General features: G+C 34.3%; 2 protein-coding genes across 2 annotated transcripts in view; both read right to left on the bottom strand.

Annotated features, from left to right (window-relative positions):
- Window positions 1-1,246: 1,246 nt before the first annotated feature.
- Window positions 1,247-15,765, bottom strand: part of LOC105338770 (uncharacterized) — a 177,928-nt gene continuing 163,409 nt past the window's right edge. Inside the window, exons 68-73 of the mRNA XM_066065791.1 lie at window positions 10,523-10,619; window positions 8,079-8,166; window positions 7,798-7,965; window positions 4,206-4,325; window positions 3,375-3,480; window positions 1,247-2,726 (exon numbers count right to left, since the gene is read on the bottom strand). Of these exons, the coding sequence (XP_065921863.1) occupies window positions 2,471-2,726; window positions 3,375-3,480; window positions 4,206-4,325; window positions 7,798-7,965; window positions 8,079-8,166; window positions 10,523-10,619 (835 nt within the window). The 3' untranslated portion in view covers window positions 1,247-2,470. The remainder of the gene's footprint in view (window positions 2,727-3,374; window positions 3,481-4,205; window positions 4,326-7,797; window positions 7,966-8,078; window positions 8,167-10,522; window positions 10,620-15,765) is intronic.
- On the bottom strand, window positions 11,260-13,686 carry LOC136269916 (tigger transposable element-derived protein 4-like). The gene has a single exon (XM_066065793.1). The coding sequence runs from the start codon at window positions 12,175-12,177 to the stop codon at window positions 11,380-11,382; it is 798 nt and encodes a 265-aa protein (XP_065921865.1). The 5' UTR covers window positions 12,178-13,686; the 3' UTR covers window positions 11,260-11,379.

The raw sequence follows: 15,765 nt of genomic DNA, 5'->3' as shown, positions 1-15,765 counted from the left end.
CTGTTCAATATTTATTAAGCCGATGATGTTCTACCATTCTATGTAATTTTAAAATGATATTTGAATAAACAATTGATTTTGTTAAACAATTACCGGTATTTTGTTTCTGATCATGAGCGAGAATGGTTTAGGTTGTAGTTGATTTTATATTGTACCAGTATCTTTAATACCGGTATATATTAAGAATTTTCTTTTTAAGGCGCCCTGTAGTGATCAGCCGGTTTGTCCACATTAATCTGACATCATTTGTCCGGAGCATATTTTCTTTCTCCTTGGTCTAATCTGGCTCATACTTCATCCATAGACTGACTTAAGGGATAGATTGTGCAGTGATCCTGAACAAAGTTTCTATGTTAAAGGATCATAACAGCTTGTGTGCAATTCTTTGTCTGAGCCATATACTCTCTCCCTTAAATCAATTCTGTTTAATGCTCCATCCAGCGAGTGCATTTGGGTGAAGGTTGAGCAGTGATCTTGAACCATCTTTCTAGGCCAAAGTTCAATGTCATATCAGACTCCTTTGAAATCCTTGTGGGAGACCATATATTCATCCCCTCAGCTGTATGTGGCTAATACTTCATAGAATTCGTGTGGGTCAAGAGTGTGCCGACTTTGGCGCACGTTTGTAGGTCATAGCAGATCTCTTTGAAATCTAGTTTTTGACCAATGGCCCACTCTTGCCCTGACTTTACCAAAAGACTGCCTGTAGGTAAGGGGTGTGTAATGACATTGAATTTAATTTAAAGGTCACAGAAGACAGTGAAAAATCTCTCTCCTATTTATATTACCTGCCTTGCACTACTTTGTGTTGCAACTAGAATTTTTAATTATTGATGTAAAAAAGAAACCAATGGAAAGGACAAGTGATCTGAACAAAAGAACTATCCAAAGTCTGAAATTCTATGGTCCCAGACCTTCAAGCCATTGCTTTGGAATAATTTTCAATTGTGGGGGTCAATGTTGGAAGTAATTCATGGGGAAGTAATTTCATTGGTAGCAAGTTTGGGATAATTGCGATACATATTAAACAAATGATTGTATATAAGTTTGTGGGGACATAAATTTGTGGGCAAGGGTTCCCCACTAAAGCCACAAACATTGGTCCCCACGAACAATGATGATTCCACAGTAAATCAAGTCTAACCAAAAATTTTCTGACAGACAGACGACAGATGTACCCCTGTGATCAGAAAAACTCACCTCGAGCTTTCAGCTCAGGTGAGCTAAAAACCAACAAAACACCATGCTCTTTTTTACAAATTTAATTTGCATAAAATTGTATATAAAGAAATGTTGTACATGTATAATAATAAAAATCAAATGGCATGAAAAATTGTAGGCTAGTATGATATTATAAATCTGAATATATGTTGCGTGATGGTCTTGATAATCACAGTGAGGTGAAAATACAACACAAAAACACAACCATCATCACACTGAACATAAAGCACATATAATGTAGGAAAAAAAGATGCATAACAACTATTAAGACATGGACAAACAAAAGCTTTAACAAATAAGACATTTCTAAATCATGCACTCTAAAAAAGGAAGTTGGTGTACATAAATTTAATTATTAAAAAAAATATTAAATGATTTTGATTTATTCATGAATTTGATTGTATTTAATACATTTTGATTTTGTTGATTGCAGAAAATCGTTCACCACACAGATGAAAACTGATAATATTGAGAAACTAGAGAAATAAAGCTAGATCTGTGCGTGTGCTAGAGAGTAACAGAAAATGTCACTGTTCAAAATGAGTGTTTCGGTACTTTAATAAAGGGGTGTTTTGTGTTAGTTGAAATACTACGGTATATGAATTCAATCTTCTTAATAATAGATCATGTTGGTCATACATGTAATTTATTAAAAAACATACCATGATGTTTTAAATATTAAGGTACATCTTACATTTACTTGCAAGAACTATAATATCAAAGGCAGTGAAAGACGGAGTAACAAGAATTTGAAAACTACGGTATTTGATTTAGAAAAATATGTGTACTGGTAGATGAAAAGCACCACAGAGCATGGTATTTTATGTCTGATCACACTCTTCAGAAACAGTCATCATATTCAGTACAACCTTTCACTCCAAAAAACTAAATAATGCAAGAAATTTTACATTACATGTATTTTTTGTGGCAGTATGCCAAAGACCAACTCTATAAATTTCTTTGAAAATAAACCTACAATATCTAATGATGACATCGGAAAACATATCTGTTGAACATTGTGTAAATGTGATTAACAATAAAAGGATAATAATATATATCACACTTATAACTATGCAAATATACTTGATTAATATAAAAACTTTACAAGGAACACACATCAATTATACATGAAGTATAAATGTAGAATATATAATAATTCTCCTGTTATTTTGCACAGAGTAAAACCTGTTAAAATGTCAAAAATCCTAGATCCATAAAGTAAACACCTAGAATTGATAGTTGTACTTGATCAGAGATCATAGTCTCCAGTGGCCTCCTGCCATCGATATGCATTGTTGTCCTCTCTGTATGGATAGTTGCCTCTCGGGTAGGTGTCACCAAACTGATCATCGTAGCCGAAGGCTGGATTCATGCGGGCGTACGAGTCAGGCATCCTTCCTCTCTTGGAGTTGTTGTCGTACATTTGTAGAGGCACATTGTAATTATAGCCATTGTAATCTAGATCATCCTTCTGTGAATATTTGGAAGCAGAAGAGTCTCTTGATCTGCAATTTCCACAAAAATTACTTGTAAATACCGTGATTAATCAGATGAAGTGGCTATAATCACACTAAAGACTCTCAAAAGAGGTACATGTACAAGTACTGTATTTTAGGATAAAACTATATAATTTATTAAAGGAAAACAATTACATCAACTGGAAAAGAATACCGTCTGGTAAATGAATTGAACAGCCAGAATACATTTAACTTTAAGGAGGCTCAGTGGTCAACAAATTACCCATTAAATTTATCTAAAATTTTAAGATATGACTTGCTAAGCTGTAAACTATTATTTCATTAAGAAAAAATACACATCATTTATCTTTCAATTTCAGTATTTTCCTATATTTTTATAAAGAGCTCTTCCTCTAAATGAGATCAATACAGTCTCTAAAAATGGCCATGACCAATGAGCCCTCTTAACACAGAACTGCCCCATTTCTTTTTTATATCAAAATGTTCTGCAGAGGTCTAGTGTACCACTGAATATAAAATAAATCCATGGCAACTGACTACATAGGGTGACTGACTGCATATAGATGATTTGAAAAAAATTAACTCTGTCTCCCAAATGCTGGTTGCCCAGTGTTTGACTAGGGGTTTTTAAAGGGCCATTAAAGAACTGTCCTTACAATATGTGGGTTATCTTACCCTTTGAGACATCGGACTATACTAATGACAACAAGAGCGATGATCATCAATAGAGCAAATCCACCCACAGCCCCTCCAATGATGTATGGAGTGTTTGATGTCAATTCTGAAAATGATTTAACACGCATATGTAAAATTGTTAGTACCATATTTCAATTCTGCTCAAAAGGGTTTATAATAAATTAATCAATTACACAAAAATCGCCTCATGTAAAATGAGTATTTTGCTTTGAATATCTAGCTTCTAGTAATATTGTTTGATCTAACTGTTAATATTTTAAAGTCATTATACAAAAATCTAGTACAGTGTACTATATTAGAACCATTCACAATACATGTGCATCAGATCTATTTTTTCAACAGTTTTTATGGTACCTTTCATAGGACCATTAACACTTAATTGGGATATTTTTCACATACAAGCTACAGATTGAACAGGTTGGTTTCCTTTAAGTTTTTTGGAAAACACTTCAGGTTTGTTACGATGTGTAATAATTTACACAAATGTGTGTGATTTTTTAAGTTCCATGTCTGACATAGAATATACCTACCACGTGACACAAACAAGTGGAAAATACATGTTTTTGCTAAATCTGTTTTGTGTTATTTCTTACTGGAACTTATGTCCATAATACTTTACAAAGAAACAGCCCCCCCCCCCCCCCCCCCCAAAAAAAAAAAAATTATGCACTAATCTGACATCTTTAATAGTCATCTCACTCTGTATCTTTTCTGTTGAAATATATGTATGTACATCTTCAAAATGGCAGTTTTTTAATCACCATACAAACTGCATGTACAAATGTATGCATGCATGCATCTTAAAATTACCTGCTTGGTCTTCACACTTTGGTCCTGAGAAACGTTCCATACAGGCGCACCAAATTGTCACCTCGTTTGAGCCACAGCTTCCTCCATTTTTACAGTAGTTTTGATTTGTTTGGCATTCAGCTGAAAAAAAGAAAGAAAAAATTACTGTACAGAATAGGAAAATACAAAGAATTATATTCAACTTAATTCCATTCTAACTGGTTTATCTGCCTGTTAAGGTCAGCCTTGGACATGCACATGTATTTGAATTAAGGCCTACTGGGATCATGCAGTCTTATGAGGCAGTATTATAGCCTGGGCAAAAGTCATCTTATAAACTTGGAGTTCAGAAAAACTTTGTTGAACTTGCCAGATTAGGATTAACATCTTGCACTGAATGGTTGTAAAACGTTTGTCACAATGACCACTTGCTATATCATATGCCATATTGCAAATGATTCTGCAAATAGCTGATGTATAGTTTATTCCAGTCCCATGGCAAAATGAACTGCCTATTTTAGGAGTAGTTAGACAGTTCTTTAGCAGTTTTCAAGCAGTTCCAAGCAGTAAGGGTTTTAGTGGCAGGTCAAAACTGTCTAGGTAAAAGTATAAGCAGTTATTCTAAGCAGTTTTCTTACCAGTTTTTTCAGTATCAGCAGTTATAGCTTAATACACACCTCACAGGGGACTTGCATCATTCTAGAATTCATTTCCAACCAGTTACAAATCTGGGTCACTAGCTGCTGCCAGATAAAGCTGACCACTCAGAATCAAGATCAGAGATAACAGGAAGTTTGGTTGAAAATTTTGAATGTATCAGTGCCATGAGGGGCAGTTAAGAGTGCATGCGATATTCACCACAGAAAATGTTGTGTATGGGCAAACTCAAATAAATTTATGGATTTTAATATGTTCTAAGGACATTACATATATTTCTCTTAAGGTAAATAAAATATTTCAAATAAATTTTCTCATTGAACAGTTTTTAATAATGGTCTGGTTAGATCACTTAATTTACCGGTATATATAAGATCAGATATAGCTAGTGTATGCATGGGAATTGACCCTTAGGGAAGGGTGAGCTAGACTACAATGGATAATCAAAGGTCTGCATGAGAGTATCTAACATGAAAACATCTTAAAATAACAACTTCTCAAGAACAACTTAATGGGAAGAAGCTTATAAGGTCATGATTGTAATTTGAAGTCTTACAATAATATATATTTATAATTACTATGCTAAAAGCTATAGCTAAATGCAGTATCCACATGCAGTGTAGATACAAGTTGGCTTAAATGGTACAATATTGTACATGTATGTCTTTATGCAATAATTTATTCTTGAAAATGTTAAAACTTATTCATATAACCTATAGATGATATCAGCAGTTCCTAGCAGTTTTCATCTTGATTATACTTCACGTATATTCATTTATGAAAACCATATTAGGAAATGAGCAAGCAGTTTCTGGCAGTTTCAAACAGTTTTTACCAGTTTACATCAACTCATTTAAATTTTTAGGCCAAAATAACTGCCTTAAAACTGCTAGATGGGTGGAAGGCTTGAAATTACTGCCTGGAACTGCTTATATTCATTATGAGACATATAGGGGAATCCAACTGCTAAGAAAAGTATGGAAGGCTAAGGAACTGCTAAAATCTGCTTAGATAACAAAACTGGTACTGCTAAGGAACTGCTGAAAAACTGCCTTCCACTTTGACATGGGACATATTCTTTATATTCTAAATAGTGAATAGACAGACACCAAAGCAAAACAAATGATCATCGATGCAAAACCTGAACAGTCATGCACTGAATAAATTCTAGGTGGCCTGCGAAGAGGTAACAGGAGAAATCGTACTCTAATGAATACCTAAACCAGAGAATATGTACCCTTGAATTATGGGGAACGTTTTCATGGGCAAGCGCACCTAACATATATCTATACTACTATATTATAATAATAGACTCAAATTAATTAATTTTTTAGCTTTAATACCGATAAATCGAAAGAGTACTGTCTTTTGTTTTATATATTTTAAACATCATTGGTAGTTGAAGATTACCGTACCAATTTGTTTTTATTTTTTCTCAATCAGGCTTCTTTAATTAATAATCTACAAAAATTCCTCAAAAAATTCCGGAAATCATCTGAATTTTTTGGATTTTATAATCTTGCGCATGCACATTACATTCACGCTAAATCACTAGAGGCTCTTTATTTTATGTTTCCACAATATCATATTTGCATGGATAAACTTGGAAACGATAAAATGAATGTGTGTTAATTTTCATTGGGAATTTTTTATGTTCATCAAAGAAAATACGGGAGATAACTCCAAGGCAGTGCATATACTAGAAAAAATCCTGAGAGTTTTGAATGTCAAGAAGATGTGTAAAAAACGTTGTTGAAATATGTTGGATTCTCCAATTAAAAATTTAAACTTTTCGAGGAAAGGTATTTAAAGCTTCAAAATGGTTTTTGTAAACAATTTGACTGTTATATTCAATGCAACTTAATTTTCTCCAAAATCGTTTTGAAGTGATTCGGCAATTTTCTGCTACATTACGGGTATATGGGAGGCATTTCATCGTCGGAACCCTCGGGTTTTCTATCCGTTACACTGCAGTTTAACGGATAGAAAACCCGTGGGTTCCCACAATGGAGGCATTTTGACTGTGATGAAGGCATTTCCCGAGACACAGTTAGATTATTCCAACTCAGCAGAGTGTAGTGAAATTAATAGCATTATGGTAGGCTTGAAGTTTGTTACGCAAATGTCAACAATATACGGTGTTTCGATGTATATATTTTGTAAATACCCGATATCTTATGCAATGTCAACCCGTGCATGCACGGGTAAAAGTCTAGTGGATAAATAAATGAATACACATGTATAATTAAATATACACAAACCGTCACCTTATTCTTATCATCATAATTATTCATCTTTTAAATCTCCAATTAAAATGCAATCAAAACTATTAGATATTTTAAAAACAATTTCAGATAAATGTATACTGTATCAATTAATTAACTGCTGACTGGCTTAACTGCTCAGGTAATACTTGTTCGTGTGTAACTCAATTACTGCAGGCTCATAGCATCAGGAGGGCCAGCCCCTCCCCCTTTTTCTTGCAGCAAACATTTTTTTGTAAGTATACATTAAAAACCCGAATTATCAAGGAGTTGGTCCCAACTTTATTTGTAAAAACTGAAAGCAAAAAATAATTAAAGTAACCTATTAATTAAGGTTTAAGTGAAGTTAAGGTAAATGCATTCATTTTCTCCAGGTGACGATTTCTCCTGAAACGTCTTTTCACGCCATCTAGCGTTATTTGGTGCATGACTGTTGATTTTGCATCTGTGATCATTTCTTTTGTATCGATGTCTAGATTTTGCAAAGGACACTGCTGGTCTTGTTTAAAGCTGGTATGTTTTGCAAATATTTTAGCAGTTTTGCATTAAGGTCTTTTTTACCCTTTCCGCCGCCCATAGTTATACATGTACCACAAAACATGTTGAGTTATAATTCAGAAAAAAACCCCAATTACTATTATAAATAAAGAAAAAAGAAGTGATTAAAACCAAATTTTGGTTGTAACACTCACACACACAGTCGTTTTCTGAACTTGAGCCTGTGGATTGGGTGTACTTGTTTATACTCCCTGTACAACTTTTACAGCTTGTTTTCCCAGGCTGGTCCTGATAGGTGTTCTGTGAACAATTCATGCATTGGTTGCTTGTGCTATGATGGTATGATCCAGCTGGACATATTTCTGTAAATTACAACATTATATTAATATTTTATAAAGAACAAGAGTACACAATTTTCACATCAAAACATGCCAGTGCTTGTAGCTTTGTAGTTGATCCTTAGAATTTTAATTACCACATGACTGGTTGTTGTTGGTTGAAATAGATCCCTCTGTACAGGTCACATGTTTCCCCACAAAAGCAGATTTTTTCAGAGTTAATCCCTAGAATGATATGATACAGAAGTAAAATTCAAAATCTGACAGATCAACATTTTTCAAAAAAAAACACTCATAAAAGGGAAAACACCTTTGTGTGCAAAACACAGTTTTCAACGTTAAAGGGATATTTTAGATGAAATGACTCCTAGCTATAAAGATATACTGTATAGACGTGTCACATGTATATCTATACATTAGTAGAAACATAAAATGATAAATTTTGTAAATATTAAAGGATAATACACATATATACAGGGTTCTCATTAAGTGCTGGCGAGCAGTGATTTCGCCATCTTTTTTTAAGAATGGCGTCAGTTTCTTAACTTTCAAAAATTAGTATGATCATGTAGAGAAAATTCAGTACTGCAGTAGAGGTCTTCGGTTATCAAGTTTGCTTTATTTAAAATAGTGAATGTAAAAATATAAAATCGCTGTATTTAAACACTTTTCCTTATCAGATTAAGATCCCGTCTTTAAAACGCGGTTATGATTCTGGAATCGTGATTAAACTAGTTCATGTTTTACTTAGCGATTTTCTTTTCTGGGTTTGTATAAGGCATAGTGAACCAATTCAGTAAAATATAAATGAATCGATGGACCAATTGTTCAAAAAATAAAAAATGGTGCGAGATTTCTCCGTTTTCAAAATTAGATGATGAATTTAAACTCATTCGTCTTTTATGTGGTATTTCTTTGCAATACTAAGGGCATATCTTTTTTATACTTAAACACAAAAGGTCTGCTATTCTTTAGTAATTTGAGGTTAAATTGACGAAGTACTGTTTTTTTCACAAACCCAACGTGTTGGGTTGCCGCATGAGAATGTTGACCATATTCCAGACCCAATATGCCGCACACAAAGGTTTAACAATGAACTGAAGTACAAAATAAAGTCAGATTCATTATTTACTCTATAAGTGCGTTTCAAACTTTTTTCCAACAAAGAATAACCAGTGGGTACTTATTACTTTTTAAATGGATTAAAATGAAACTTGCACACTCATCAAAATTGTGAGACTACATTATGTACATTTTATCTACTCTCTGCCTTACACCTTAGACATTTAATATTAGATATTAAAACATTTAATCAAACAAGTTAAAAAACTGCTACAAAATGAAAAGAATTGTCTGAAAAATCTTAATTTGAGTACAAAAATCAGAGAAGTCAGATAGGCTCTGTGCTACATGTCGCTTATGAAATTTTTGTAAAATGGGTTCTTAAAAAGTGTCAAAGGAAACAAATAAAACAGGTCAAAATATGTCTAGAGGTCCCAGATGCCACCTCCTGCAATGTGAATATTAAAAATTTTCCTAGGGAGGACCCCCATACCCCTATTACTGAAATTCTGCACATTGAAAATCTGGATACAGGTACCCGGTACTCATGGAGTTACCGGTACCTCCCTCTATTTTAAATCCCACAAAATTATTTTTAATAAAAATTTCCCCCATACGTTTTCCATGTACTCGAAAGATAAACTCTATATTATGCAATTAAATCTATGCAAGTAAATTTTTTATGCAATGATCGCTACCTTCATAACCCGCATAAGTCATTAAAGAAAGCATTTTATTATTTATATTAACATCTTTCTTTTAACTAATTAATAAATTGATAGTAAAAAAGTAAGTTAAATTCACCAAATTGGTGTTAACGTACCTAAGTACGTTAGCTAAAAGAAACAGCCAAATTGTCTCCTGTGAGACTTTGAGTCTGACATCATCATGATTATTTTGTGCAGTCCATGATTTTTCTTAGGTAGTTGTCGGTCTCGACCAATCGATAAACAGGGCATGTCAATTTCAGTCATGTCACTTTCTTGTCAGTTTCAGCCGCTGTAGATTTCGACCAATCGATAAACGGGGCATGTAGATATCAGTCTGGCTGTTTCTATAGAGCTATGAATTATCTATAAGTTTCCGTAAGAAACAGGGGGAATAATACTTGGTAGATGTAAATATTGATTTGTAAACTGACTTACAATGCATGAAACCTCTAATATGATCAAATTTTGTATATTTCTTCTTATTTCCGTTATCTTAATCAGAAAGTAAATCTTTTTTTAGTCATCCTGTCCCTTTAGATTATCAAGCCAGTGATAATGTGGAGATAGCTTAACCCAGTTTCCTATGAAATCTTTTTTAATATTCTCATTCACTTCTGAACCATAGTTATTTTAAAGTTCATCATTTTATGATATATAAATAATCATAAGGAATTCATGTTAAATTTCCTTATCTGATAAATCCTGGGTTTGTGCGTCATCATGTCTCTATCAAACTTTTTAAGCAGATTTCATATATTCAATATAGTTTTACATATTATTTATTTTATGATAAACAAATAAACATTTACCACTGGTGTATATTCTTCCTTTTGTGTATCTAAATCCTCCTGGAGCATTTTTTCTGTTTGCAATTCTACATTTTTAGTGCTGTCTGTAACAGTTTCACTAATAAAAGATAATTAAAAAACATGCTATAAATATAATGAAGATTATAGACTACAAAATTTAACTACAAGTATGCAAAAACCTAATGCATTACTAAACTTATTCAGTTTTGCTTAAAAACATTGAATAGCTAGAAAATTCTACACAAGATTATATTTATGATATAAATATATATATACAGGTGAATCTCGATAACTTGAACTTCACGGGACCAGGAGAAAAGTTCGAGAGATCGAGAGTTCAAGAGATCGAATATTGAACCAATTCCGGAATTTGAAAGTCCGTCCGTATCGGGTTTAGTAATTATAGTAACCGGAAGTTATAATTACCGTACATACTCTCTGGGATCGTATATTAACAAGATTTGTATTCCTCCGTTTCAGGTACACGTCTATGATTTAATTTCAACACCAAAGAAATTGATTTGATTAAATAAAATGATGTTGTTGTCATTAAAACATTTTTATTGCTTTATTTTCACATCATCTCACAAAATACATGAAAATATGTATGAAAATAGTAATGCAACTTGTACAATATATAACCTTCAGTTTCACATTTTAAAAAACATTTCACAAAGTATAAAAGTCACATTTGATAACATGAAATGTCATATATATAACATTCAGTTTCACGGATTTTCACACACATCACAAAGATTAATATTCATATAATATTACATGAATTCGTGAATAAATAACGTTCACATTAATAGTTTTTTTTACACAGTGCACAAAGATTTCATGTCACAATACACTAACTATTTATCCATGAAACTTGTGATTCTTGTCTGTTTTGTTGACTTCCTGAAGATATTGTCCTTGTGCACAATGTCGATGAGCACGTTACGATGGTACAAATGCACCTCGCTGTTTTGCGGACTTACAAAGTGTATTCTCAATACTTCACATGCTGAGTCAGTTTCATTTGAAGACGGCTGGGGCTTTGGTGGCTCAATGGTGTTGTCATTTTCTTCTTGGTCTTCCAGGGCATCGGCAGATTTCTTCATCTTTATTTCTTCAATGATGTCGTCTGTCAGTTCGGCACAGGTCTCAAGATCATCATCAATTGTTGTGAAGTTTTGAATGATGTCTGGATTGAGTCCATGTTCTCTAAGTCTAGCCAGGGGGATGCTGTCTTTGATGTCAAAATCGTCGTCTTCCTCTGGGGCTGGGGGTGCAGGGTTGGGCTGTGTAAATCCAGCTTGTCTGAAGCAGTTGGAGACTGTAAAAGATGTCACGCAGTTCCAGGCTTGGCTCAGCAAATGGAGGGCGTCAAGTATGCTGATGTTTGGGGTCTCATCTCTGTTGATTGACTTAATGAACTTTAGGAGGACTGGTTTTCTGTAGTGTACTTTCAGGTTTAGTATAATTCCTTGTTCCATTGGCTGTGTTTTTGAGGTGGAATTTGGAGGCAGGAATACAAGTTCAACTGCTTTGAGGCCTACTATCTTCGGATGAGCTGGACAGTTATCAACATTCAGCGCAATTTTCCTTTTTTTCCTAAGCATCTTCTTCTCTGGTTTCTTCACCCATTCTGTAAAGATCTCTGAAGTCATTCATGCCTTCTTGTTTGAGTAATATTCGATGGGGAGGGACTTGACATGCTTGAAACAGCAGGGGTTTGATGCTCTGCCGATCACCAGAAGGGGGAGCTGTAATTCTTTCTTTATTCTTCTTTCCACCATGGCAGTTGACATCTTTAAACTCCATGGTCTTGTCTGGTAGCATCTTGTAGAATATCCCGGTTTCGTCTGCATTATAGATGTTGTCTGGAGTATAGGCTTGCAGAATGTTAGGCAGCTTTTCATTCCAAAGGACCATATCACCCGACTGGGTGTTTACTGATTTCTCTTACCCGCAGACTCCCTTAAAGGAAATCCCTTGCCGAGATTTGAAATTCTTGAGCCAGCCAACAGATGCCTTGAAATTTGTGATGTCTAATTTTTCAGCAAATTCTTCGGCATTGGCTGTTAACATAGGGCCATATATAGGAATGTTTTTGTCTCTAGCTGATTTAAAATACTTTAGAGTGGCTGTCTCTACGTCATTAAACGTGGAGGTTCTTGTGTTTTTTCTCTTTGGGTTGAATTGTTGATAAGCATCAATAATGCTTTCTTTTTTCTTCAGCCAAGTGGAAAGCATGTTGAGTGGAACGCCTAGGTCCTTAGCAATGGTTGACTTGGATTTCTCCCCTTGTTCGACCTCCATAATGGCCCTGTGCAGTGTTTCTATCGTTTTGACGGACAATTTACGCTTAACGCCCTTGCCTCCTAATGCAGATTTTGCATTAGGCGTTGTTAGCCCCGATCTGGTTATCCCCCCGGATTGGCTGGGTCCTTCACCAGATTGCTCGGAGTTACAACGCTGAGAGTCAACATGGCGTAATATTGATTTCTGAGTAGCGATGACATATCTGGTTATTCCCCCGGATTGGCCAGGTCCTTTGCCAGATTGCTCAGTATCGCTATTCAGCTCTTGTGAAAGAAGTTGATGTGCAATAGTTTCCATACTGCAATTGTAAAGATATCGGCTAACAAACATTATTTATAAGAATTTATTGAGTAGACATGTCTCTAAATTATTGTCTAAAATTATTTTTTCTATATTATCGTCTCATAATTATTTTCTCTAAATTATTGTCTTGAAATTATTTAAAATACCGTAAATGAGTGCAGCAATCATGAAGGTGTTAAATTGTTCAATTAAATCATTATTGACACTCATATCCACGCATCGTTGTAGTGTCACTTATGTAAACAACCAATTCACACGGCCACGACAGCCGCGGGCAATTACTGCTGTCCAGGTAAGGTCCACGCGGAGCTAATTATACACTTGATCAGTCGCAGGTATACCCAGCCATCACTTCAAGTTATCAAGAGTTAAAAAACAATGAATCATATATAACGGGACCCAGATTTAACTTTGAGAGATCAAGAACTTCGAGAGATCGGAAATTTGAGAGATCAAGTGTAAATTTGCTTAGTTATATAGAGAAAAAAATTGGGACCGTGATCTCACTTTGAGAGATCAAGAACTTCGAGAGATCGAAGTTCGAGCCATCGAGTGTCACCTGTAATTTAATATAAATTAATATAAATTAAATACAAAACTTATTTGACTCTTTAAATATTGTAATTTCTTAGTTACATTATTTAACAGTGATTAATTATTAAATAAAAACAAACAAGGCAAGATTCCTGGTCTACATTATTATAAATTAACATCAGGACAATATGAACATCACCATTTAACATCATGACATTATGAACATACTGTATACAGGGAAATATTCACCCCCGTTTTATTTTCGCCCCTTTGGCCCCGTTGTCAGCGGGCAAATTTATGATAAGACTGGGCGAATTCCAATGTTCTAAGTTATCTCTTTAGTAAATAAGTGTGTCGATCTGGATTTAAGTCGGAGAGAAACTATTTGCAGGTGTAAAAGGGCGAAATAACCCTGTATACAGTAATAGCAATGCATGACTTATTCTCCCATGCCTGTGATAGTACAGAAGAAAATATAATCAATACAAATTCACTATGTGGCCACATTGGCCCCGCCCTAGGGCCTGAACCCCTGACCAAGAACCATGGATTTCACTATTTTGGTAAGGGATTCATGGATAGCATTTAGTTTTTTTTTCAAATATATATGGGATTAAAGATGATGATTTTTATTTTTTTAAATCAGATTTAATATATTTTTACTATATGGCCATAATGATCTCATCCTAGGGCCTGAACCCCATTCGAGGGGTCATGAATTTCATAATTTAAGTAGAGAGCTTCATAGACATCATAATCATGCATTTAGTGTTTCTCAAATGTATATGGGAGTAGAGAAGAAGATTTTTTAAGATTTAATACACTTTTACTATATAGTCATATTAGCCCCACCCTAAGGCCTGAACCCCTGACCCTGGGGCCCTGAAATTCACAATTTTTGTAAACCTGGCTTCATAGACATCATTACAATCATTTAGTTTTTTTTTCAAATAAGCGGAAGAAGAGAATAAGATTTTTAAATATTTGGGATTTTTCTGGTATATTTGGCCATACCTATAGCATCCTAGGGGTGGTAGATCCATGAATTTTACAATTTTTATTTCTCTTACCATAGAAATGCTTTAAAAAATGGTAACAACTGGCCTTGAGTTTTAAATAAGAAATTAACAAGAGGCCAATAGGCCTTAACGGTCACCTGCGTATCACATAGCCCATACACAAACTTGTCGAGGAGTCCAATATATATGCATTTAATTACTTAGGTTTCATTTTGGAGTAGAAAAATTATAAATTTGTAATAATGACCACCTCCCTGCCTAAAATCTTTCAAAAGAACCATAAAACCTATAATTTTGGCAAACAAGAGGCCCATGGGCCACATCGCTCACCTGAACAGCAGTTCCTTGTAACATTACATTTCGTAGCATATGCTTTTTTTTTTAAACATTGAACCCCTTTCTGGGGACCCAGTATTGGTCCGAGGTTTATGGTTGGCTTGAACAACATATATAGTAACATAGAAATGAAAATGTGTAGCACTGCTGAGGGACCACACGTACACAGCCTGAAAAACTGAACGTAGAAGAGTTCCACTTCAAGAGAAATAACTCTCAGACTGTACAGAACATCAAGAAAGATAACTCTTGGTTCCACTACATTAGAGTTTACACAATTTGAGGATCCTTGCATAGTAATCTCACAAACTGTAGCATTATAGTTCTCGAGAAAAACTTTTAAAAAATATTTTCAATATATCTTTCTATGTTAAACTTAAATGAACCCCTCTTGGGGCCACAGTATTAGTCCAGTGCTAAAGCTTTAATTATTTGGAATCTACATTATTTAAGGATGCTTGCATAGTAATCTCACAAGCTGAAGCATCATAGTTCCCTAGAAAAAGATTTTTCAACATTTTCCCTCTATATTTCTATGCTAAACGTTGAACACCTCTTGGGGCCCCAGTATAAGGTTGAGGTCACGGCTTTTATAATTTCGAATCTACACTATTTGAGGATGCTTACGTAGTTATCTGACAAATTGATGCATTGTAGTTCTTGAGAAGAAGATTTTTAAACATTTTCCATATATACTTCTACATTTAACTTTAAACCCATCTTGGGTCCCAAGTATTAGTC

This window comes from Magallana gigas, chromosome 7 (genome assembly GCF_963853765.1).
Source record: "Magallana gigas chromosome 7, xbMagGiga1.1, whole genome shotgun sequence".
In the NCBI taxonomy this organism is placed as follows: Eukaryota; Metazoa; Mollusca; class Bivalvia; order Ostreida; family Ostreidae; genus Magallana; species Magallana gigas.
Note: the sequence above shows the minus strand (reverse complement) of the source record. Positions and strands in the feature narration are given on the sequence as shown.

Bases quoted from the DNA above. Each gene is read 5' to 3' on its own strand.
- LOC136269916 (XM_066065793.1), bottom strand. From the start codon at position 12,177: ATGACTTCAGAGATCTTTACAGAATGGGTGAAGAAACCAGAGAAGAAG.